Here is a 24,210-nt window from a genome sequence, read left to right as displayed (position 1 = left end):
GCGATTTATTTATCAAAATTAATTTGACATGAACAAAGAGAAAACATTACCATCTGTAGCCACGAGAGGGCGCTCTATGCTGCTCAGTTCTCCTGTAGTCTAGAGCTGAAGATCTTTGCCCGAACCCGAATTTATATCATCTTATTCGGGCTCGGGCCGGGCTCGGGCTTGTGCTCCGGTTTGCGAGGTAAACGAGCGGTCATGTGATGTGTTTCGATTAGCGCGAGAAAGATGCGAAAATGAATGCTGAGCAGGTGTAATGGAGGCTTGCCTCTGGTGATTACGTTTTGGTTGCACCAGCAGGAACCAGCAACTAAAGCAAACTCTGAGCAAGGTGTGGAAAAGTTTTGACCATGTCTATAATGAGAATAATGAGTGAATAATGACACACCATCAGTGAGTGCAGGAACGCGCTGAAGACATCTACAGTGGATTCAATCATTTTCCTCCACAAAAACATGTAGACCTAGCCTAATTTCTGTGAGTAAAGGTTTTTCAAATGATAACTAAATATTAATTGAGTCTTAAATGCATAATGTTGACAGAGTATTTACGCTAATGTTGGCATTATTCTTTTATAAAATAAAGCAAATCCAGCGGAGCCTTTATCTTAATTTCGTTATTGCCAAATACCCATCTTAATTTAATTTTTTTTTAATGACTCGTTTTTATTGGTGCGTTGGTCTATTTGTAGGTTAAATGAGCCCATATGTCTAGAATGCTGAGATGTTATGATGTCACAGAGTACTTATTTTATTTCTTTATTCCAACTTCCAAGTGGTCTAGTCTACGTTAGTTATGAGTAAATTATGTTAAAACATGAATTAATTACTCATTGTTGATAAAAGGCAAAAGAGCTGTGTGCGTGCGCACATTTGAATAATGTCGGGCTGTAAACGGGTTCGGGCTTTAAAAAAGCTGTCAATCAAAATTTACTTGTCGGGCTCGGGCCGAAACCTGTCGGGCTCGGGTCCTGTCGGGCCTAACTTTTAAGGCCCGATTACAGCTCTACTGTAGTCTACACTGAAGACATAGAGCGCCCTCTCGTGGCTGTAGACGGTAATGTTTTCTTTTGGTTCTTGGTTCTAAATAAATGCGACTTCTAATCCAGTGCGACTTATGTTTTTTTTTTTTCATGACATATTTTTGGACTGATGTGTCTTATACTTAAGTGCGACTTATAGTCCGAAAAATTCGGTAATCTATACACAAGGTGCCTCTCACCTGGATATCTTTGACTTCTATGAGGCGGATGACGAAGTTGTCCAGGTGCTGATCTTTGACCAGTGTGATCTGCAGCCGGTCGCTCACCATCTCGGGCGAGCGGGGCGTATCGGGCCAGTACCTCTGACATTTCACCTTCCCCCCCTCCACTTCCTGTGTCATCATGGCGATCACGTTGGACTTCTGCTCCCAAACCATCTGCCAGAAGTCCCCCAGCGTGGTGGGCAGTGGCCCCTGGCACGCGATGTACAGGAAGTTCTCGTCTTTCACAGGCATCTTGATGAAGTTGGCATTGATGTAGCCACCATCCTTCCCCAGCATGACCCTGGTTGTGTCGACTGAATCAAGACAGCATTAATAGTCAAGTCACCGTCATTTCTGTAGCGCTTTATACAATATAGATTGTCAAGGCAGCTTCACAGAAATAAACTGGAAAATAGCTGAAATCAATTATGGAAATGAATCAATAAAAAAGTTCAGAGAAACATGTTTTGTTCAGACATCAATGTTCTTCCTAACTCACATGGAACAATGTTCTTGTATCTGTTTTTCTTCTTGTTCTCTTTGGTTTGACCAATCAGACAGTCATCCAAGGGACGCAAATTCTGCAGGTTCTTTGAAAGAAAACAATATGCGTATTAAAATGTATTTTTTATATCCATATTATCTTTAAAGGCTATATTCATGCAAAAAATAAATAAATAAATAAAAAGGTTGGGATCAGCAATATTATTTAAATGTTCTTCAAATAAGTCTCTAATGCTCGTCAAGGCTGCATTTATTTGATCAAAAATGCTGTAAAAAAACTGATATTGTTAAATATTATAATTTAATTGTAATATTTAAAATGTAATTTATTCCTGTGATGCAAAGCTGAATTTTCAGCATCATTACTTCTTCAATCTTCAGCGTCTCATGATTCTTCAGAAATCATTTTAATATGTTGATCTGCTGCTCGAGAAACATTTATTATTCTTTTCAAAGAAACTAGTTTAATATTATGAAGAATCTTTTTTTTCAGAATTCTTTGATGAATAGAAAACTCAGAAGAACATTTGAAATGGGAATCTCTTGTAACATAAATAAATTACTTTACTGTCACTTCTGATCAATGTAAGTGAAGTATTTAAAAAAAAAAAATGTATATAGTATTAAACGTGCACAAATATGCACTAAATAATTTAAGGGGGTTTTATAATTTCTTGTGACTAAAGAAACTGCTCCAAGATCAAAGAACAGACTTTATCGATACATATATAGTACCTCAAACTCTTGCAGAGGAACTTTCTGTTCCAGCAGGCCTCTCATCATAAGAACGATAGTGTTGAGGTTAGCAGATGTATAATGACCATCGGGAACCACTTTAACCAGCGGCAGAGACGTCAACTCTTCCTCCGTGACAATAGGTCCATCTGAGAAACAGAGAGACAAAATAACAAGAACAACATTTACAAGGAGACAAACAGATTCAAAGAACAAGATCTGGGCTTCACAACCCATTCGTACAAGAAGAAAACGGTCCATTTCTCTATGAGAAACAGAGAGGCTTCAACAGCAGACTGACCTTCAGTAAATTTAGAGTTGATGTTCTCTATCGGCAGCTCATCACTGCCCCATGTGATCTCATCCTCATCCAGCTGACCTGACGATGACCGCAGGGCACTAAGAAGAGAGGGAGATCTGATCACAACAAAGCTGCTACATTTAACCCTCGTGTTGACAGACAGGAATATGAACTGAATTTATTTTCTAATCTCTAAGTTTAAAATCTAATCTGAACAAAAACATACAAGCTGCAGATGTGAAATTACTTGAAGAGTTTTCCCTCACCTGTCCTTCAGTGGAACGTCAACAGTTTCTTCCTTCCACTCAGCCTTCCGAGACGTCTGAAGACAGAACAACATCGCATTTAGTTCACACAAGCAATACAATCACCTCCAGGTCCACTGTTATCAGATGTGTCTGCTGTAAAACTGATTACAGACGGCTGTACCTCTGGGGAGTCTTCTGGCAGAGACGAGCCGTCACAGTCTGTGTCCTCTGATAGGTCCCCACTTCTTTCTGTTCCCTTCCCTTTCTCTAGAGAGCCAGTGTCATAGTCTAGAACACACACACACACACACACACAGTCATGATCATGTAAATACTCCACTTTCACATCCGCAGATGACATTCAAATGAGACATCTGCCAGGATGATGTGTCATGTGGGGTTATTATAGGTAACTTAAACCATAAAAAAAACATGGTTACACTTTATTTTACAGTATTTGTACTTACAGCGTACTTAACCAAGAAGGTACTACTAGTATGAGGTAACTACATTAGTTAAGCTGAGGTTTAGGGTAGGTTCAGGGTTAGTGTCTGGTTATTACCCTGACATTATAATATATACACACGGAACAGAACTATAAAATAAAGAGCTACCAAAAACATTTTCATGAAATTACTTTAACTTTACTTGAAATAAAATAAAAATTAAGAGAAATTACTAAAATATACTAAAAATAAAATAGCAAATATTATTTACCTTAAAATAAAAATATTTGCTAAATTAAAATATAATAAAACTAAAATTAATAGAAACATAAAAAAACATTGATAACACACAAAAAATACAAAATACATTGAATGTTTTATTGTATTAACATTGAATAAATGTATATTAAAAATGTAATGCACCAAAACATTACAGTTAAAAATAATCATAATAAGTTAAATGTTTTATCAATACATGATAGAATTAACCTAAACTAAACTAAAACATTTTAATAAAACCTATAATAGTCTCTTAGTGATACTAAACCCGGACTGGTCATGTGATCTTTACTGTACCTATAGGAGGGAGGGGAGGGGGGCTGCTCTTGCTGTGCTCTGATGCCGTCTGGATTTTTGTCTTCACACCACTGTCCTCACTCACATCTGAAACAGAGTCTTGTAAGTCTTTCTTTGTAAATTAATTTAGTAAAATGACTTTATGCAATAAAAAAAAAGAATTATATTATACGTTTTGAGACAAATAATAACAATTATTTAAAATAAATGTTATGTTTTCTATTTATAATTTAAATAACTTATTTTTATTCAATATTTTTTTTAAAGTATAACAATTGAATTAATAATTTAATACAGAACATTATTTAAATATTTTATTTTAAAATATACATATATTTAGTAGAACGTGAATTTTATATCTACTAAAATACTTTTAATTTATATTTTGATATAATATTTGTATAATATATATTTATATGTTTTTATCTTATACAATAAAAATATGAATTAGCATGATATTGTACCGTTGTTGCCATTCACACCGTTGGACTTGAGAGGCAGAAAGCCCAGGTACGTGTTGGGCATTTGGTCAGGTGAACGGGAGACGATGAGGTGCACCAAGCCTTTAGCTTTACGGATGGTGGAGACGGCTTTAGAGTGAGACACGCCGATCATCAGATCCTCGTTCACCTGCACATAACCACAACCACAGAATTAGCTTTCACAACTTCAATATTGCATTATTCCAAAAACCCTTCTTACTGACCTTCAGTAAACGATCGCCAACTTGTAAAGTTCCTGCGGTGTCTGCAGTGCCTCCAGGGGTGATGGACTTCACAAAAATACCCCTCTCTCCACCAATCACAGAAAAGCCCAGGCCCCCTGCTGGCGGCTTCTCCAACTGCAACTTCACAATCTGCTCCTGTAAACACGCAAGACCAGAAAAGAGTGAAATAAAGAAGGCTGAACATGAATGAGATGAGGAAAAATTGACAATGAAATCCCATTAGCAATTACAATCGATTCAAAGACAGAAGAAGCCTCAAGCTGCGGTGTTTCCTAAAAATCGATTTGACTTCCTCTCACCCGTTCCTCTTTTAACTAACAGACTGCAGAAACATGACCTGTCTGTGTGACCTGCCACAGTTTAAATTTCAGAGCCTTTGTGTCCCGTCTCACTCACCACAGATTAGCAGCAACCATACTAAAATATCAAGCCTGAGAGCTTTCTGTTTCTGAAGTCGCTGCGTTTAGTGAGAAAATATTTAGCCAGAGCAGCACCGATCAATATTAGCTAATAGTTTACCAGAAGTTCTACAGGTCCTTACCTCAGCGGGACAGATACCAGAGAGGGCCTCCAATTCTTCAGGATCATTGCTATGGAGATAACCTATGATACAAAGAGAGAAATGAGGCCCACAGTGTGTATATCACTCCGCTTACAGCCAGAAGAGTAACAGCGCTGCTAACCAGAGCATCAGAATGCCATCAAATCACAAGAAATGTCAACAACTGATACCATTTACTAAAGCAGTAAGCACTGGATCACACCTTAGAGTCATTTTTCCATAGTTAAAGGGTGACCTTAGCTATATAGTTAATATAATATACAACAACTAGCTTAGCACTTCCTGTTTTAAACTGTAAATGACCAATGAGAATTCAGTATGCCAATATGCAAGCAAGAAAGCAACTCAGAATTCAGCGTGCAAATATTATGATGACATCTTCGCTGATGGTTACATTATACCAAGATTACATCAGTGTAAGTCATGTGAAACATTAGATTTATTACATTTATTTACATTAGAGTACAGAACAGTGATGACATTTTGATAAAAATGTGCACTACTAGTTTATACACTCACCGTTCATACTCTGTGAGACTTTAGGACTGACGTTATTGTTTAGTAATGAAATCTGCTCCTCACCCGGAAAAACAGGCTTCCCATCCCTACAGAAACATAGTTAGATATTGGCATCCGTCCAGAAGTGTCACACACATCACACAAGTATCTTCCCCTCATCTGCTGGAACTCACCTGGTGGCTTTGAGACTGAGATCCCTCAGTGACAGCTGCAGGAGTCTGCGGCTCTCGCTCAGGGTCAGATCCTGCGTCGGAGCGCCGTTGATGTAATGTATGATATCCAAGTGTCTCAAGCTGCCTTCCACAGAGGCTACGGATCCTGGGATGATGTCCTTTACGTACAGCACGCCCAACCCACTGTCACTTCCTCCATCGAGAACAAGCCCTGCAAGAGACGCCCAGAAAACAAACACTTAGCTGCGCTAACCCTAACGCCACCTTCTGTTTTTCTTTCTTTTGCTTTTTTGCCAGCAGGCTGAAACCTGACACCCTTATCTGGCGTGTTGTCTAACCCCATGAGCTCATTTTTCCAGTGAAACGCAGGTGGGCTTTGTTTACTCTGATGGATATCTGTGTTTGTGTGTGACCCGGTTAAGCCCCTTTGACCTCTGATAGTCAGATAACACTAATGCACCACACAAATCGGTCGAACGCTGCAGAATCCACTCGCCCAGCAGGATTCTGGGTATTTCTGAGAATGACCGAAGGCATTTAGTGGTAAAGAGGATTGGTTACAATATACGCTGGTGTTTCCATTACCTAAGGACTCATCGTGGCACTGAAACGTGATGTCGGGGAGGAGGTGGGCCTCTATTGGTGGTCTGGGAGGTTCCAGGATGCGACCGACCACGAGGTCCACGACTTTGGGGGCGGCACGCACCAGGTTGACCACCTCTGTGTGATTCATGCCAGACACATCTGTGTTGTTCACCTATAAACAGAGGTAGATGAGTGAAAATGCATTGCAATGTGTGAAATTCAATTAAAATGTGCAGCTTTTAGTCAACATGCTAGTTTTATATGTTAAAATACATATCAACAGGAAAATGGACTGATAAAAGTATTGATAAGTGTCAAATATTTGTCAAATACAATGCTCTCTAAAATCACAAGGTCCCTCCCATTAATACTACCTGCCGAGGTTATTACAGTAAACTAAAAACCATTTAAAAATATCATTATTTGAAACAAAATCAATGTTTAACTGAAATAAAATTAAAACAAAAATTAAAAACATTGAAAGACTGAATTATTAAACTAAAATATTAGATTTTTACATTTAGTTTAACTTAAAAAACTATAATAAAAAATACTAGACAAAATTATTAATTTAATTAATAAAAATGTAACCAGAATTAACATGAAATATATATAAAAAATATTTCAAATATATAATAACATATGTCAATGCTAATCTCAATACTAAAATAACACTGCTACCTGCCTATGACCATCATTTAATAAAAAAATATTAATTGTTTTTTTTAAATAAATGAATATTTTAATTTGACAAGAAACCATTAAACTGAAAAAAGTGCCAGTAAAGGGATTTTTAATGTTACAAAATATTTCTATTTCAAATGAATGTTCTTCAAACTAGAAAAACAGATATCAATCATAATAATATTTCTGAATTTTACTGTTCTTACAGAATTTTTGATCAAATAAATGCAGCATTGGGGAGCACAAGAGATTACTTAAAAGCCTAAAATCCTACCAACCCCAAATTTTTATTAGTAGTGGAAGTTGAAATTTAAAAAGACAATTAAGATTAATAATAATTAAATATAAAAAATAATCACAATAGTTATATATATATATATATATATATATATATGTGTGTGTGTATGCACGTATATATATAAATGAATAAATAGGGCTTTCCTTAACTAGCTATATTCAGTTCTGCATCGTAGACTTATTGGTGATGCTGTACCATTATCATGCGATCCCCTGGACGCAGTCGGCCGTCTCCTTTAGCAGGGTCCTGGATAATGTCATGGATGTAGCAATTACTGTCGTTCCCTTTGGTGAGAGTGAAACCTAAACTTCCTTTATCAGACTTCACCAGAGAAACCTTCAGCTCCACCTCCTAAAACGAGAAACATTCCGGTCTTTATCATAGCAGCGCAGAGCTTCAAGACACGCAAGACATTCAACTAGAAACAGCCAAAATAAGATCAGTTGGATTAAATATCACACAGGAATCAGGCTTTTGTCAAGCTACCGGTCACTCACAGGGATGAACTCTTCCTCCTGGCCGTGATCGGGCAGAATGAGGTTAACCGGGTTTGGCAGCGGTGGAGGAAGAGGGTCTGGACTGGGGCTCAGGATCCCAATCTCACGCAGGGCTGGAGAGGATGACATATGAACCGCAGAGCTGTCCAAATCACTGGAGGACACAGACAGGACATGGAACATAATTAATTAACATGCATTCTGTCACATAGATTGAGAAAATGTGAGGTGCTCCATATAAAAGAAGGAAAGAGATACAATTCTGAATATAAATAAATAAATAAATAAAACCTAATAATTGAAATAAAATGCTTTGATTGATATTTAAACTAAAAACAAAATAACCAAAAAATATTAATAAAATGTGCCAAAAAATTGTTAAATATTTTTTTAAAATGCTTTATGAGATTAATGCGTACTGAAACTAAAATGCTAAATGAAAAAAAAAAACTGACGTCAAAACAAATATTCAAAAGAAAATAGGAAAGAAAGAAAATGAAGAAATTTAATTAATTAAAATAATGTTAAAGTTAAAGATAAAAGAAAAAATTATAAAATGCTTGAAGATAAACACTGAAATGAAAAAAAAAAAAAATATGAAAATTGTTTTTACAGACTAATAAGTTAATACAACATATCGACCTGTTTCTGTCATTTGATTATTTTATTTTAATTCTGCTCTGAAAAAATGAATAAGTCAAAGCAAACTTCAGTCAAAAGAAGCCAGATCACTATCACAACACTGCATTCAGCAGTGCAAACAAGAACTTCACTGCTGCTGGCTGTCATGTTGTCTGACACAGTCACATGATCCCAGAGGAGAGAATTAGTGCCGTCACACCTGAACTCTGTAACCCAGGCCCAATTACATAAAACAACCAAGTCACCTTATGCAAGAACTGCGTTCTTCTTAAAGACTTGTTTACGATGACAAAACCAAGTTATTAGAGGATCTTACATGCAAACACATATTAACAAAAAAAATTATTATGCTTAAAGAATACAGTTCTGACCTTCTGCTGACATCCGGTCTAGACATGGACTGTCTGGGTGAGTAATAAGCTGATCGTATGGTGTCGTCCATGTCGGCCTCGTATGGGAGTCTTTCCATGGGGGTCTGGTAGACACTCCGGTCCCAGGCTTGACTGGCCTGCTCCAGATTGGCAGGGCTGAAGGCCTCCTCCATCTCATCGTTGTCTGTGCTGTCGCTGTAACTGTCCCTGCGACTGGGCGACTTCACCATCAGCCTCTCCAGAGCCTCTTCCACAGGACCCACCGCCCGAGGGCGCTCCGCCTGAGGTGGGGAGCTCATCTTGGCATCAGGTTGGGGCTTGGGACGGGGTTCCTTTCGTGGAGAGGGTATGGGTGTCTGTGGAAGGACAATTTTAGATTTTATTTTAAAGATGTGAAATATCCCAAAACAGGTAGGCTGTTAATTTAAAAACTTTGGTGGACCACTGGAGAGCTACAGAGATATCAAAAAGTTTATTTAATAAAATTAAAAAAAATATATAAAATAAAAATTGCATTAAATATATTATGAAACATAAATACTAAAATAGAATAAAAAAAAAAAAAAACTAACACTACATACTAATAAGAAAAAAATACTCAAATAAATAGATACAAATAATAATAAAATGTAATGAAACTCCATAAACAAAACAAAATAAGACTCAAAATACAAGTACAGAAAATAGATCTCTAAATTCACTACAACTCTAGATAAAAGATAAATCTCAAAAACACAAAACTAAATAAAGTAAAATGCTCAAAATTAAATTAAATTAAAATTAAAAACAACAATAACCCTAAATACTAATTTAAATAAATAAGTAAAACACTAAAAATAAAGCAAGAGGAAATACACAAAGTTAATTAAGACTCCAAATAAAAGAAAAAAAGCTAAATAAACCAATATTAAGAATAAACAAAAAGCAAGAAATAAAACTATATTCTAAAAAAAAATTGGAGAAAATAAAAGTATAAAAAAAAAAAAAAAAACTCAATTGAATAAAAAATAAAATACTCAAAATAAGACTCAAAATACAACAAAACCCTAACCATAAATAAAACAAAACACTACTTAAAAAAAAATGTAAATAAAGACCCAAAATAAATAGTCAAACAAGTCTCAAAATAATCTGTCTTTTGTGGTGGCACTTCTTTTATCATGGGATGTGAGTAGCTGTAATTTGCATTAGGTCTTTACCTGATATAACTGAGTGAAAACCAAGCAGAATATTATGCTTACTTTAATGGCAGAGTCCATCTCAGGTAAGACCCCTGGTGCAGGTCTACACAAGTGAAGGGTCACCTCCTGTCCTGTGCCCCTCAGAGCAGAGATCACCTCCTGACAACACACCATAAAACAAAAGACATTTTAATAATACTATTTACTTTGTTTTATGTAGTAAAGAAAGGGTTAACGCACATGTTGTGACAGTCCTTTGAGGGACGTCTGATTGACACGTAGAATGACGTCGCCCACTTCGATGCGTCCACTCTCAGCTGCTGGCTGCCCTGGAAACAGCTTCTTGACCCGGACCATGCTGGAGCCCACAGACTCTCCGGGAACGTTCTCCTCACGGCTGAAGCTGAAGCCCAGACCAGACGTGTTCTTCAGCAAACCCACCTCAAATGTGTTATCTACAGGGGGTAAACAAAGAAAGAGCACACAATTTACTCTTCCATAGTTCAAAATCAGCTCACATGTTTAACCTCTAGCACATTTTCATACGTTCATCAACAAGCGTGTCGATCTCACACCTGGAGTAATGAAGTTGTATTCTGCTTTCTTGGGAGGTGGTGGTGGCGGCTCCTCTGCGGCTGCGTTCTGAGGTTCAGAAGTGCCTTGTGGGGTCAGAGGGGCATGGATACTGTCTTTTGGGGGCTGACCTTTCTCCATCAAAAGATGCACCACCTAGACAGTGGGAATTATTTTAAAAAGCTCTCAGAGCAGCAGAGTCCTCTAGGGGGCGCAGTGCAGAGTTCTCACCTGTCCCGTGTCTCTCAGCAGCTCTACTGCCTGCTTGTGAGTCGCTCCTTCAAGACTCTTCCCGTTCACAGCCACCACACGATCACCTGAATGACACAATCAACACTCATTACATTACTGTCATTTTAAAACTGTGAATCGGTTGAAGAAAAACTACAGTTATTTTACGAAAAATTTATTATTATTATTATTATTATTAAGTAATTTATATATTACACTATATTATATTACAACTACTTGTCCTACGTAGCGTTGTGGGATATTAATATTGCATTTTTATATTGCATAAAATATTGCAATATTTTTTTTTTAAATAAATGATAAGTGCTGTCAAACGATTAATTGCGATCAAATGCATCCAAAATAAAAGTTTATCTTTACATAATATATATATGTGTGTACTGTGTATATTTACTATGCATATATAAATACAAACACATGCATAAATATATTTAAGAAAAATGTTATTTATATTTATTACATATATTTACATATATTTATTGCATACACATATACATATACATACATACACACACACACACACATATATATATACATATACACATTTACATATATATATATATATATATATATATATATATATATATATATATATATATATATATATATATATATATATATATATATATATATATATATATATATATTATTGCATGTGTGTGTATTTATATATACATAATAAATATACACAGTAAACAATATGCAAACAAACCAAAAATTATTTTGGCTGTGATAAAGTGCAATTTAATTAAATTAAATTTCAACTGACTGTAAAAATACAATATTAATATTAATACAATTATAGTTATTGAATATTATTACATTCAAACTTGATTGTAATACCATATATTGGACATCTTATGCATATATTACTAATAATAGTCAAAAACCAGAAACTTGAAAACTTAAAATAATAATTATATTATATTATATTATATTATTTTGTAATATTAATATCCTGCCACCCTAAATTGGACATTTTATGCACTTATATTATATTATAATTTAATTTCATTATTTTTAAATAAAAGAAAATATAGCTTATTTTGTAGCAAGTTTTTTTTACTGTATTTTTTTTTTTTACTTTATTATTTCTGTAAAATGTAAAAAATAAAATAAAATGAAAAAATGAAATTTTATATATGAACGGTCTGATTTTTTTTGTATAAAATCTGCACAAATTACATTCAGTACAACAATGATGTATACTCAAAACTGTACAAAGAAATCCTTTCTTTTTACCTTTCTTTATCCTCCCATCCAGCTCAGCTGCTCCTTTAGGAATGACACCTTTGACGTATATCCCTCCATGACTCACTTTTGTGTTTGATCCGCCCTGAGACAGACAAACATGTTAACATACCTGTAAAGAAAGGCATCATGGGAAATAATGCCTGTGCTCAGTGTTTTGAGTCTATGCTTGTATTAAGAAATCAATTGGACATGCTCATAACAGAATTTCTAGATTACGAGTGAACCATTTTCAAATGATGATGATTGAACTAGATTGAACCATCCAATAAAATCAGCAACACCCATCCTTATAATCATAAAGCAAACCACTTGATTTCTTCAGATGATGATTAATGCGTTTCATTGCAGTATTCTGAAATACTGAATTGAAAAAAATTTTTGATCATAAATCTCAAAAAAGATCACGGTAAAATCACACCGCAGACAAGCGAATGCAAATCCATGCAGGCATTGGTGCTTCTCTGTTATGAACACAATACAACAGTAAATGAGGCATGTCTGTGTTTTGGCATTTTGCTCTACCTACTGTGTTTCGGTTTTACCGTTAGTGAGGGAGCCAATTCAAATGCCTGTAAAAATCTGCATGCAAAGAGCCAAGTCTACTTTCCCAAAACTGAAGACAAGCGAGGAGCTTCAGAAAGGAGCGAGGGCTATGGGCACAAAAACAACACACACACACACACGCACACAAACACACACGCACACAAAAAGTAAGTCAAAGGAGAAAAAAGAGAGCGGAAACCTTTCCGAACAGTACCGTGACACTAATGCCCAGACTGCTGTCTATTTTGGACAGCTCAACGTCAAATAGATCTCCAGGCTGGAGGCTATTGACTTCTGGGCTACTAGCACTTAAAGTCTCCGTGACGGTGTTGGGAGAAACCCCCTGTAAACAGAGAAGAGCTGGGTAAATACAAGGCCGTGCACAGCCATACACATGCAAGGGTCAAGGGGTCAGAGGTTAATGGTGCTGGCATGCAAACTGCATTGCATTTACATTCAGAAATGCAACTGGGCAGAAAGGGAGCAAAGGACGGTCACAAGCAGTTAGAATGATATTTTCACTGATACTTGACATTTGTAGGACTCTGAAGTTTATGTATTGAACCTAAACGCTGATATTAGGTCTAAGAAATGTGGAACTGATAAATATAAAATTCAATATGAGATACACCATGTACTAACCAGGAATTTTTGATCTACACAGACTTTATGGCAATTAATATCAGTCACTCGGCTGTGATGTTTAGCACTGCCCATACTGAAGTTTCATTGGTCCAACACCATTCCTATGTGGTTTCTATGGTGTCTTTTTAATTAATACTTGTTTTCAGCAAGGGTGCATTGAATGTATCAAAAGTGACTGTAAAAGGCAATTGTGTAAAAAAAATAAAAATAATTATAATTATATTTCAAATAAATGCTGTTCTTTTGAGCTTAAAGAGTCCTGGAAAAAATGTATCCCAGTTTCCACAGAAATATTAAGCAGCACAACGGTTTTCAACATTGACAATAATAATACATGTTTCTCGTGCAGCAGATAACTAAATTATTCTCTTCATCTCATGGCATGTGGGGAACTCCATGGAGGGATGGAATGAGCAAGGGAGACCTGTCCTATTATTCCAACAAAAATCAATTTAATATTTTCTGTGAAGATTAAAAAGCACACAGCTCAAAGTTCATATCAAACAGATGCTGACTAGAAACTCAAAACCCAGCGGTAAGAGTCAAAGTTCATTTAAATCACTACTACAGAGGCTGATTCTACCTTTTTACTCTTATGTTTCTCTTGGCTACTTGAGTATGTGTCTTCATCCATGTCCGAATCCCCTCTGTCGGAGTATTCCGGCTCTTTAGGAATGTCTGGCACTTTGGATTTTCTGGTTTTAGGGGGTAAAGCTGGTGGTGTAGCTTCAACAGAGGGTTTACTTTCAGTGGGGATGAACTGTGCTGGTGCAGGACCCTCGGTGGGAGCGATGCGATGGAATCCATTGAGATTTGTTTGCAGGAGGCCGGCGCTCTCTGTCCTGGACTCCTGCGAGCTGACGCTCCCCTGTCCAATGGACTGAGGAGGAGACGTTTTGCTGGAGGCAGCAGGAGGAGGGCTGGGGGAGCGAGTATGATCTTCAGAGGAAGAGTCGATGTCAACTTCCTGATTTTGTGTGGCTGATTTGTAGTGATGGAGTCCTGAAGGAGAGTCTAAGAGAGACAAAACAGGCTTGTTTATTGTATAGTCATGTAGATAACACAGAAAAGTGTATTCTGGTGAAATAGCACTACATTGCCTGTGGCTGTTTTGGAAGAACTATATACACAAAGTCAATATATTATTTCCAATACCCGGAAACAGTCTCTCTTTAGGTTGCAAGACCACCAGTGTGACATCATCAGGGGTGTTCTGCAGAATCTCCACCACAGTGTCATGTGACAGGCTCTCCAGACTGACATCATTCACACTCAACAGCCTGTCACCTTCAGGAAACGCAAAAGTGTGGTGTTAGCAACCTATTACTGAACAAAATAAAACATTTAAAGCGTCATACAACATATTATAATTAAACTAAAACTACCCACCCCCTCACCCCAAATAAAAAAAAAATACTTCTTTTATTTGAGCTAGTTACCAAGGTAGCATTAATCCTTCTTATTTAGTTTAACTTGATGTAATAAAATAACTAAACTAAATAATAAAAATGAATAAATTATATTAACATATAAAAAAATATATTTAATTATAAAATAATTACATTAAAATGAAAACAGAAAAAAAAAAATAATAAAAACTATAATAATATCTCAATTATACTAACAATGTTCTGGAATTATTCAAAATGTTCAGTTTAAAACATACATGTGTTCCTGTAGTTCAATTGGTAGAGCACTACGCTATCAAGCGTAAGGTTGGGGGTTCAATTCCCCGGGAACACATGATATTTATAGCCTGAATGCACTGTAAGTCGCTTTGGACAAAAGCGTCTGCTAAATGCATAAATGTAATATTTAATTTTAATTTAATTTTACAGAAATTATTTAAAAGCACTGTATAATCATCCAATACGTTTTGTAATCATTCAAAGAGTCCTGGAACCAGTATAAAGTGTTCTAAGAATTTTTGGATCTTTTTGGAATTGTTCATATGTTTATGTGTAATTATTCCGTAAATTAGATTTTTAAGGATTCTAAAATCATTTTAAATGATTCCACAGATATTTAAAGTATTACAAACAATATTTACTTGGAGGGAAAACATTTTGTTTTGATTATTTTTTTTCTGTGTATTCTGTGAACATCTCCACTACAGCTGATGACACTTTCAATCTCAAAATATAAACAACTACATAAAAATGAAGCAGGAAGGGTGAAAGCAGCACTCTTGTCTTCACTCTCACACCTGGTTTCAGACAGCCGTTGATATCTGCTGGTCCACCTGGTGTGATGGAGCTGATGATGGTGCTGAAGTCCTGAAGGGGTCCAGAAGTCTCTCCACCCACGACCTGAAAGCCTGACAGCAACACAAACCACACACTTCACTCTACTGTCTCTTGCTAAAAAACAAGGCACATGTCCAAAGAGTCAATGATGTTATACTGAAACTGAATATATATACTAAATGTATTTCTCTTATCAGTGATGGACAACCTCTTATTCAGACCAAATCCTGATAATATATTTGTGCAGGTCGCCATCTGAGGCCGACGTAAAACAGCACATTCTCTCTCCTGGAGTGGGATTCATTAATCACAGTGTGTGAGCAGTGAGGACTGCCAGACCTCTGCACTTTATCACACTGCACTTTATTCCTGCCAGATTTGTGTGTGTGTTTGTGTGTGTTTGTGTGTGTGTGTTCCGATAATCCAGTCGTTTAACAGCATTTCTGTGTCAGTAGAGTTCCATTCTGACTGGACATGAGCACCCATCTCTGCAGCAGAGGGTTTTGTTACTCACCCAGCCCGTACTTGACATCTTTCTTCAGATTTACGGTCTGTATCTCTCGCTCTGGGGAGGGTAAGGCATGCACTTTCTTCTTCAAGGAGTCTGTGGGTGGGAAAGCGGTCTGGGTTTTAAAACAGTGTTCATTCATACAAACACACTTTGAGAACTTTCAGAAGGTTAATCCATCACAAACAAACAATTAAACATTTAAACTACTTACAAATTTATATTTTCACACACACACACACACACACACACACAAAAAAAACAGCACCACAAAAATAAATAAATAAATAAAAAACCCAACAGACGACAATTAGCTTTCATTTAATTTTAAAAGGGGCCATGTAGTATGTAATTTTTGTAATACATTTAATTTCATATCTTTTTTTATATTTTAGCTTTAGCAGCTTAAACAAATAATTAAATATATAAAAGTGGCATAGACATAGATTTTAATGCCTAATTAAGTTTTTATATTTCTTGCTGTATATATATATATGGGTGTGTGTGTGGGTGTGTATGTATATGGTTTTTAAAAATAATAAAAAATGTTTTTTAATTAGTTTCAGTTAACTAGATTTTTTTGTTGACTACGTTTTTTTCCTATTATTTACTAACTACTATTATTATTATCTGACTCTTTATATACATTTAGTACAGAACACAAATGTAGTCTTTTTTTTATTTCTTTTTTTATATATATATATACAAAACATATGTATCCTTGAAAAATGTTGCATTTTGAATTGATCAGATAAAGAATAGTTAGGAAATGTTATATACATCTGTGATGTAACAAGCTGAAGATCTGGGAAGTGCTAGTGAAAGCAGGCTAGCGCTTGCTCTGTGCATTTATATTTGCATTAAACAAATCAAACACATGCACAGCTCTCCATAAGCTGGGCTAATCTTTCATAACTAGTGTCTTGGTGCTATGAGACGGCATTATGTTCGGCCCAGCTCTGATGTGCTGTACTAACATCTGTGGCCAGCAGCTCAAGGATGAGGAAGATTAGCCCACAACACAGCCGTATATCAGAGCTAAAAAAAAAATAACCCACACAGCTTAGCGAAGCAGAATGCGTCTGAGCCAGAGAAAGACGCCAATGAAACTTGAGCCAAGTGTCCGCACGAGAGAGCAGTGCTTATGAAAAGATGTTCTCCATGCCATGTAAAACACCAGAGAAGACATAGCAATCCGGAGCATGTTGGATTTGGCAAGTTCTCGTAAGACTTTGGGTTCCTGAGCTCTGATTAAGCGGAGGTCAGAGTCACTGCGAGGTAAACTACCGTTATTGACATTAAAAACAGGCCTGTTTTTCTTCACGTAAAGTTCACTGCATTTCTAGCACATGTTTGTGTTTTAGGGCCAGACCAGGACATGACATTTCCTACCAACATTTAGGACTTGTTAAATTTGACCATTGAAAAGAAACAGATGACAGGCAGAAAAGCACACAGAGCTGTGCTGTGCTGCACAAAGCTAAATGATTATAGAGCGTACCACTGTTTCCTATGGAGGAGGCAGGAGTAGAGGGCGCTCCAGAGCTGTGCATGCTCACACCTGGAGATCAGAAAAATAAATAAAAAAATCAAGTCACTAGACAGACCCAAGGACATCAAAAATGTAATGCATGTATAAAAGGGGAAATTAAGTCTGATATCCTGATGATTCCTTTCTTGTGTTATTTTCAAAAATTAATTAATAATTTTAATACATAATGCATGTTTTTATATGTTTTTAAATACATTAATGCATTCCAAATCTTAGTCAATTTCTTTAATTTGCTTTTTATATTTTACAAAATTGATAGCTTGACTCTGATTGGATAATTAAAATATTATTCGTCCATATTATTTGTAAATATTATTTAATACATTACAGTATTAATAAAGAGATTTTAAAAGAAATTTTTAATTGTTACTGTTTAAAATGAACAGTCAAGTCAATAATAATTAATAAACATAATAAACATTTTATTTAAAAAATATGGAATAATAAAATAAGTATAAAGAATAAATAAAATAATATCATCAATGATTCCTGCATGATCAATGATTTGCATCACAGGAATAATAATAACTGAAATAATATTTCACAATATGAATGTTTTCACTGTATTTTTGCTCAAACAGTGCAGCTTTAGTGAGTATAAGACATATATAAAAACAAACAATGTAACTGTAGTTAATATCACAGTTATTTAATTTAACTATTATTACTATTAACAAATTCTAGTCTTTATTGAAGACTGATGTCTTGATTAGAGCAACAATAATGATTTTATCACGGTTAAAGATAACACAAAACAGTGTTTTCATTTTACATAATGTATTTCCAAGTGAATTTCAACTAGAAATTGATTGAACCATGGCGTTACCTACTGTACTAAAATGAAGAGACTGAAAAGTAAAAGAATTTTATACGTCACCTGAAAAGGTGTGCAGCATAAAGCATGCATGAAGGAAATAAATCGGGTCAATTTAACCATAAAACAATTCTTTAGCATGGTAAAATCACTGTGACACACAGCCGTTCAGTATAATATCAACCGCATCCACTGAAAACCAGCATCAGCTAAACACTGCCAGTGACTTTTAAATTGTATAGAGGCTTGTATTATTCTCTGACATATAGAATGTAGTGATGCATGTACAAGTGCATAAATTCAGACTGTCATCTCTTTATGGCATCTCTCTACAGGCAGAGGAAGATGTTAAGAGGATTCGGGCTGCTGCTCTCTCTGATCTGACAGCGGCTGATGGGATGAAATGGAGAGCTAAAATGAACAGATCAGTGAGGGAACAGAGGGAGAGAGCTGTTCAAAGATAAAACCAAAGAGGCAGTCAGCGGCTGAGACGCACAGACAGAGTCCGCCCACTATCCTGACAGACTATCAGAAGAGAGAGACCACAAAGAAAGAAGTTAGAGAACGTTCAAAAGCAGAAAGACAAGTTCTCTGAGCGTGATGAGGCATGTGCGAGTGGAGATAAGAAAGAAACAGCCGGCCGGTTCTCGCTGTCCTCACCTATGACAAACGCCTGTCCCGTGTCCTCACAGGAGGAAGAGTCGGACTCTTTCTTCAAGCTTTTGGGGCTCCAGCGGGGAATGTCATCGACCGTGCTGCTGAACACACTGATGATGCAGGAGAAATGAAAATGGTCATGAGAATCAGCGCAGAGCGGAATAAATGCAGTTAGTTTCATTTTCTGATCAATCCACAATATTGCTGTGTGAGTGAGGAACTCTGTGACACTACATATTTAGAAGATTAAATTAGAAACTCCATTCATAAAAACATACTTGATTATAATCGGCTAAATCAAGACTTATTGGAATCATTATGGAGTCGAAAGCATTACAGTTATCTTCACAGGAACATAAAAATGTTTGCAAACATCTGCAAACACAGTTTTAAGTGTCACTCTCACATGCACGGCGGCTGTCTGTCTCCCATGAGAGCCCATTAATGCTGTTAGCCCCAGGCAGCTGTGCCAAGCGACAGAGCAACAGAGAAATGCTGAACAGGAGAGCGCGACAGGCGTAAAGACATTAGAACACAAAGTGCAGACGAGCATGAAAGCCAGACGGGTATACAAAAACTAAAAGTAGCAGAGAAGGAGAGTGAGACGAGTATAAAGATGTAAGACAGCAGACTCGATGCCACTGTTTTGAAGAAATAAAACAAACTACAGCAGAAGAGGAGAGTGAGACAGGTGTAAAGACCTACGATACACTACAGGAGTGAGAGAAGTGTAATGAAACCGCAAGACAAACTACAACCAAGCAGGAGAAAAAGACGAGTGTAAAGATTTGATCAGACTAATCACTGCAGGAGAGTGATACAAGTGTGAAGATACTGTACAAATCATCTTCTGAGCGGAAGACTGAGACGCTCTGAAAGATAAGACAAACCGCAGCAGAGCTAGAGAGCAAGGAAAAAAGAGAGTGAGACGGACATAAAGACACTAATAGAAACCTAAAATGGAGATTAAGACAAGAAATAAGACAAACTATATGCATCAGGGAGTGAGACAGTTTTAAAGAAATAAGAGACACCACGTCAGAGCTAGAGTGAGATGGGTGAAAAGAAATTGTAAAAAAAAAAAAAAAAAAAAAAAAAAAAAAAGGGGGGTATAAAGAAAATAGAAATTATCACAAGCAGAAAGTAACAAGACAAACTGTATGGATCAGGAGAGTGAGACGGGGACAAAGACATTGTAAAATACATTTAAACAAGGCTTGGAGAGTGAGACAGCTGTGAAGACATATACGTGACGAGCTACAGAAGAACGAGAAGACAACTGCTGTAAAAAAAAATATACTCTAAAAAAAAAAAACAAGAGCAAGAGAACCATGGCAGAGCTAGAGAGTGAGACTGGTGTAAAGTTTTAGTAAAATGAAAATAATAAATAAATTACTGAGAGTAGGATGTTGGAACAAAGATAGGACAGTGAGAAGGATGTAATGACTGTATAAAACAAACTAAAGGCGAAAGATGAGATGCGAATGTAAAAACTACAAGACAACCAGTGAACGACAAGAATGTCATGTGTTTTAGAAATAAATGTTTGCATGTGTCTCTCACCCTTCCTGCTGTCTGGCGACAGCGATGGAGTCTGTGTCAGAGCTTGCACGTTGGTGTGTTGATGCAAGCACTTGTGAGCGTGTCATGCTGCTCTGTGATTGGCTACTGAAAGGCACCATCCTGTGTTCTGGCGACTCAGGCAGCTGACCCAAGTTATGATGGGAACGACTCTTCATCCTGGGGTTGGAGCTGCTGCTGAACCCTGGATAGGGCGGTTCGGGAGGAACAGAGATCCGACTCGAACTCTTGCTAAGGGACATCTCCGAGTAGGACATCCTCTTGTAGAGTTCAGGGTCAGAGCTGGGGGACAGACTAACCGCACCCATCCCATCAGAGTACTGCAGATTGCTCAGAGGAGAGTTCTCTGCAGGGAAAAAAGACATGGCAAGAAAAGAGCAACGGTTAAAACCAAGAACTTCAGTTTACATGGCATTTGTTGGTTTTACACAACAAAAGAAAGCTCTATATCCCGGCTAATGTTGACACTAAATTGCTTTTTTTTTTTTCAGTTTAATGCCAATTCTTCAAGAGCAGCCTGAGGAGAATGGGCCATTCGGAACACTTCCCAATTTTTTCAAAGCCTCTTATTTCAAATGAGCTTTTCTCGTTTTGTTTAATAACAAGTTAAAAACAAGAGTTTAACTCTTATATTCTGACTTGATGCTCAAGAAACATTTAATAACATTATGTTGATTTTCGCTGAAACTGTTATTTGTTTATGATTCTTTGATGAACAGAAATTTAAAAAAACAACATTTGATTGAAATATAAATATTTTCTAACATTATAAATGTCGTGATTGTAATTTTTAAACACTTTTGATCAAAACTCATCCTTTATGAACAATAGTATTGATTTCTTTAAAACGATTCCAAACCAAAAGTGGCAAATAAAAATATTATTTTTTTTATATGTAAAATAGTGTCCCTGTAGCTCAATTGGTAGAGCATTGCACTATCAAGCGCAAGATTGGGGGTTCGATTCCCCGGGAACACATGACAGGTAAAAATGTATAGCCTGAATGCACTGTAAGTTGCTTAAAGCGTCTGCTAAAGGCATACATTTAATTAAATTTAAAATGAAAAACCTAAAAATCAATGTCTGATTTCTCAGTCACCATTCTGTTTCTTACCCAGTTCCTGCAGTTCTTGGTTGTTCTGTCTGGCTTTCATGTGCAGGTGGAATTTGTACTGGGCCGAGCACAGGTTCAGCAGATACTGGCAGGTCTTCTGACTATCTGTCTGAAACAGATGTTTGATCCCATCCGAAGTGTTCTGCAAGCAAATCTTCTTTTTCTACCATACAGAAACACAAAGACATAAGGGATGTTACTGACACTCCAAATGATTCCATGTGGAAGCACCCTGAAGCTGAACTTCTTTGGTTTTTCTGGGAATCTCCAGCACAGCCGTGTGATTTCCACTAAATGTAAACATGCAAATCTAAACATCTTACCGTGAAAGAGATCTTCTTGGTATCCCTCCAGGGGAACCTCAGCACAGGGGTTCGATTTCCATTAAGGACCTCGAAGATAAGGACACCTTTCGAGTAAATGCCCAGCATGATGCCAGTCAGGGATCTCTTCTCTGGAAGCACACGATGGAAGTGAACTCCATATTCCGGCAGTCTCTGGCACACCTTTACATAACAGAGAAATGACGAGACAGATCTAATCACATGCAGTCTACAACAACAGCTATTAGGAAAGGAAATCAAAATAATTAAAGTCCATTTATTCACAATTATTGACTGCACTTATCTAGGTAAAAAAAGAAACTGATGTATGTGAATGTGTTCAACCAAGTTCCAAGAACAACTTTTAGTCTTGCAACTACACCGATTCAAAAAGCTGTAATCAAGAGTATCTGAGAGAAAACAAACTGCAGCAATCTACGTTTATTCAAGCAAATTATAGAAGTTTGGCCAATCAGGAAGCTCTGCCTTGAATCACATTTGACTGATGCATTTCGTTCCTGACCTTAAGGAACTCTAGTTCAGCCTCCTGCTCTGAAGCGTTGTAGTATGAGCTGTGGAGTTTGGGTAACTCCTCTTTAATGGTGGTCTGATCGAACTTATCCAGAACTGAAGCAGGGAGGTAGTGCTCCGTTCGGAAATATGTCTTTCCGTGAAGCTGACGGAAGAAAGAGGACAAAACATGTGCTGAGATTAGATGATGCTCATGTGGTTAAAATTAACGTTAGATATAGAATTTAAGATTCCTTTTTCACAAAGATCTTTTCATTTTAGATGCAATGCACTTTGGGTAGGAAAATAAAATAAAATGAAATAAAACTAATCCATTTTCAAAAATTCCTCTATTTTTCTGTGGTGGTCTGTACCTCAGTCTGATAGTCCCCAAACTCTGCCTGCAGTGCTAGAGACGCCAAGATCATGGCATTTTCCAGGTCACAGCGTACCCGCTCCTCTAATATATCCTTCCGCAGCTGCAAGTAGTACTGGTGTTTGGTCATTGTGTGTCTATATAAAACAATGTGAATTAATTACTTTGGGTTAACTGAATAATACATACATGTACATAAACATATACATGCTGATATAAATAATTGTTCAAATGTATGGAAGTTTTTTTTTTTTTTTTTTTTTCAACACTTTTTATTCAGGGCACATTAAACTGATTAAATGAAACATTATAGAATTTACATAATCTTTCAAATAAATGTTGTTGTTTGTTTTAGCTTTCCATTAATCAAGGAATGCTGGGAAGAAAAAAAAAAGTTACAGTTTCTAGAGGTAGCAAACCTTTCAACATTAAATTAGCAAATGGTTTTAATTGTAATATTTTACAATATTACGGTTTTGCTATGTTTTTGATCAAATAAATGTAGCCTTGGTAAATATATGACACTCAAAAAAAATATATATATATATAAGACCCCAAACTTTTGAACAATGGTGTGTATATATGCTTCAACAGATTTATTCATATCACTGCACTTTATGTGCAAGAAATACACTACTGTTTTCAATACAAAAGTTTAAATCAAACTTAACACTGAACACCAGCGCATGTTTGGGCATGTGTGAGCAAACATTGCAAACAAAGTCTAAAATGGAGCTATTGTTCAGCTATTCCAAACTATTTCCTTGAAAACATATTTTTGCAACATAATTGAGACCCACTGGTTTACATTTTCTTTGTGGTGGCCAAAAAAGAGGAACACATAACCACATAAAGTCAGTTATAACAAAATGAAAACCGTTGTAAACTGTAGCTACATTTCTGATAGTAAAGATTGCAATGATTTACTGCATTTCATGAAAACATAAGGACTCATAATACAGAAT

The 24,210-nt window shown here is 36.4% G+C and overlaps 1 protein-coding gene across 5 annotated transcripts in view; it reads right to left on the bottom strand.

The window, feature by feature from the left end:
* The window catches only part of LOC127985860 (tyrosine-protein phosphatase non-receptor type 13), a 65,576-nt gene that overhangs the window by 1,347 nt on the left and 40,019 nt on the right, over positions 1-24,210 (bottom strand). For 2 of the 5 annotated variants that reach the window (XM_052588050.1, XM_052588051.1), the window contains exons 14-46: positions 23,244-23,382; positions 22,883-23,035; positions 22,360-22,542; positions 22,037-22,199; positions 20,905-21,268; positions 19,345-19,451; positions 17,820-17,879; positions 16,325-16,414; positions 15,771-15,881; positions 14,720-14,851; positions 14,148-14,578; positions 13,119-13,262; positions 12,365-12,458; positions 11,102-11,187; positions 10,873-11,026; positions 10,538-10,752; positions 10,358-10,456; positions 9,117-9,472; positions 8,104-8,257; positions 7,802-7,957; positions 6,625-6,796; positions 6,040-6,250; positions 5,867-5,952; positions 5,327-5,388; positions 4,765-4,920; positions 4,523-4,688; positions 4,059-4,145; positions 3,218-3,324; positions 3,055-3,110; positions 2,789-2,886; positions 2,488-2,636; positions 1,748-1,838; positions 1,225-1,562 (exon numbers count right to left, since the gene is read on the bottom strand). In XM_052588050.1, the coding sequence (XP_052444010.1) occupies positions 1,225-1,562; positions 1,748-1,838; positions 2,488-2,636; positions 2,789-2,886; positions 3,055-3,110; positions 3,218-3,324; positions 4,059-4,145; positions 4,523-4,688; positions 4,765-4,920; positions 5,327-5,388; positions 5,867-5,952; positions 6,040-6,250; positions 6,625-6,796; positions 7,802-7,957; positions 8,104-8,257; positions 9,117-9,472; positions 10,358-10,456; positions 10,538-10,752; positions 10,873-11,026; positions 11,102-11,187; positions 12,365-12,458; positions 13,119-13,262; positions 14,148-14,578; positions 14,720-14,851; positions 15,771-15,881; positions 16,325-16,414; positions 17,820-17,879; positions 19,345-19,451; positions 20,905-21,268; positions 22,037-22,199; positions 22,360-22,542; positions 22,883-23,035; positions 23,244-23,382 (5,170 nt within the window). The remainder of the gene's footprint in view (positions 1-1,224; positions 1,563-1,747; positions 1,839-2,487; positions 2,637-2,788; positions 2,887-3,054; positions 3,111-3,217; positions 3,325-4,058; positions 4,146-4,522; positions 4,689-4,764; positions 4,921-5,326; positions 5,389-5,866; positions 5,953-6,039; positions 6,251-6,624; positions 6,797-7,801; positions 7,958-8,103; positions 8,258-9,116; positions 9,473-10,357; positions 10,457-10,537; positions 10,753-10,872; positions 11,027-11,101; positions 11,188-12,364; positions 12,459-13,118; positions 13,263-14,147; positions 14,579-14,719; positions 14,852-15,770; positions 15,882-16,324; positions 16,415-17,819; positions 17,880-19,344; positions 19,452-20,904; positions 21,269-22,036; positions 22,200-22,359; positions 22,543-22,882; positions 23,036-23,243; positions 23,383-24,210) is intronic. The other 3 variants (XM_052588052.1, XM_052588054.1, XM_052588053.1) reach the window with 2 other exon arrangements.

This window comes from Carassius gibelio, chromosome B21 (assembly GCF_023724105.1).
Source record: "Carassius gibelio isolate Cgi1373 ecotype wild population from Czech Republic chromosome B21, carGib1.2-hapl.c, whole genome shotgun sequence".
NCBI classification, from domain to species: Eukaryota; Metazoa; Chordata; class Actinopteri; order Cypriniformes; family Cyprinidae; genus Carassius; species Carassius gibelio.
This window is presented reverse-complemented; position numbering and strand designations above follow the sequence as displayed.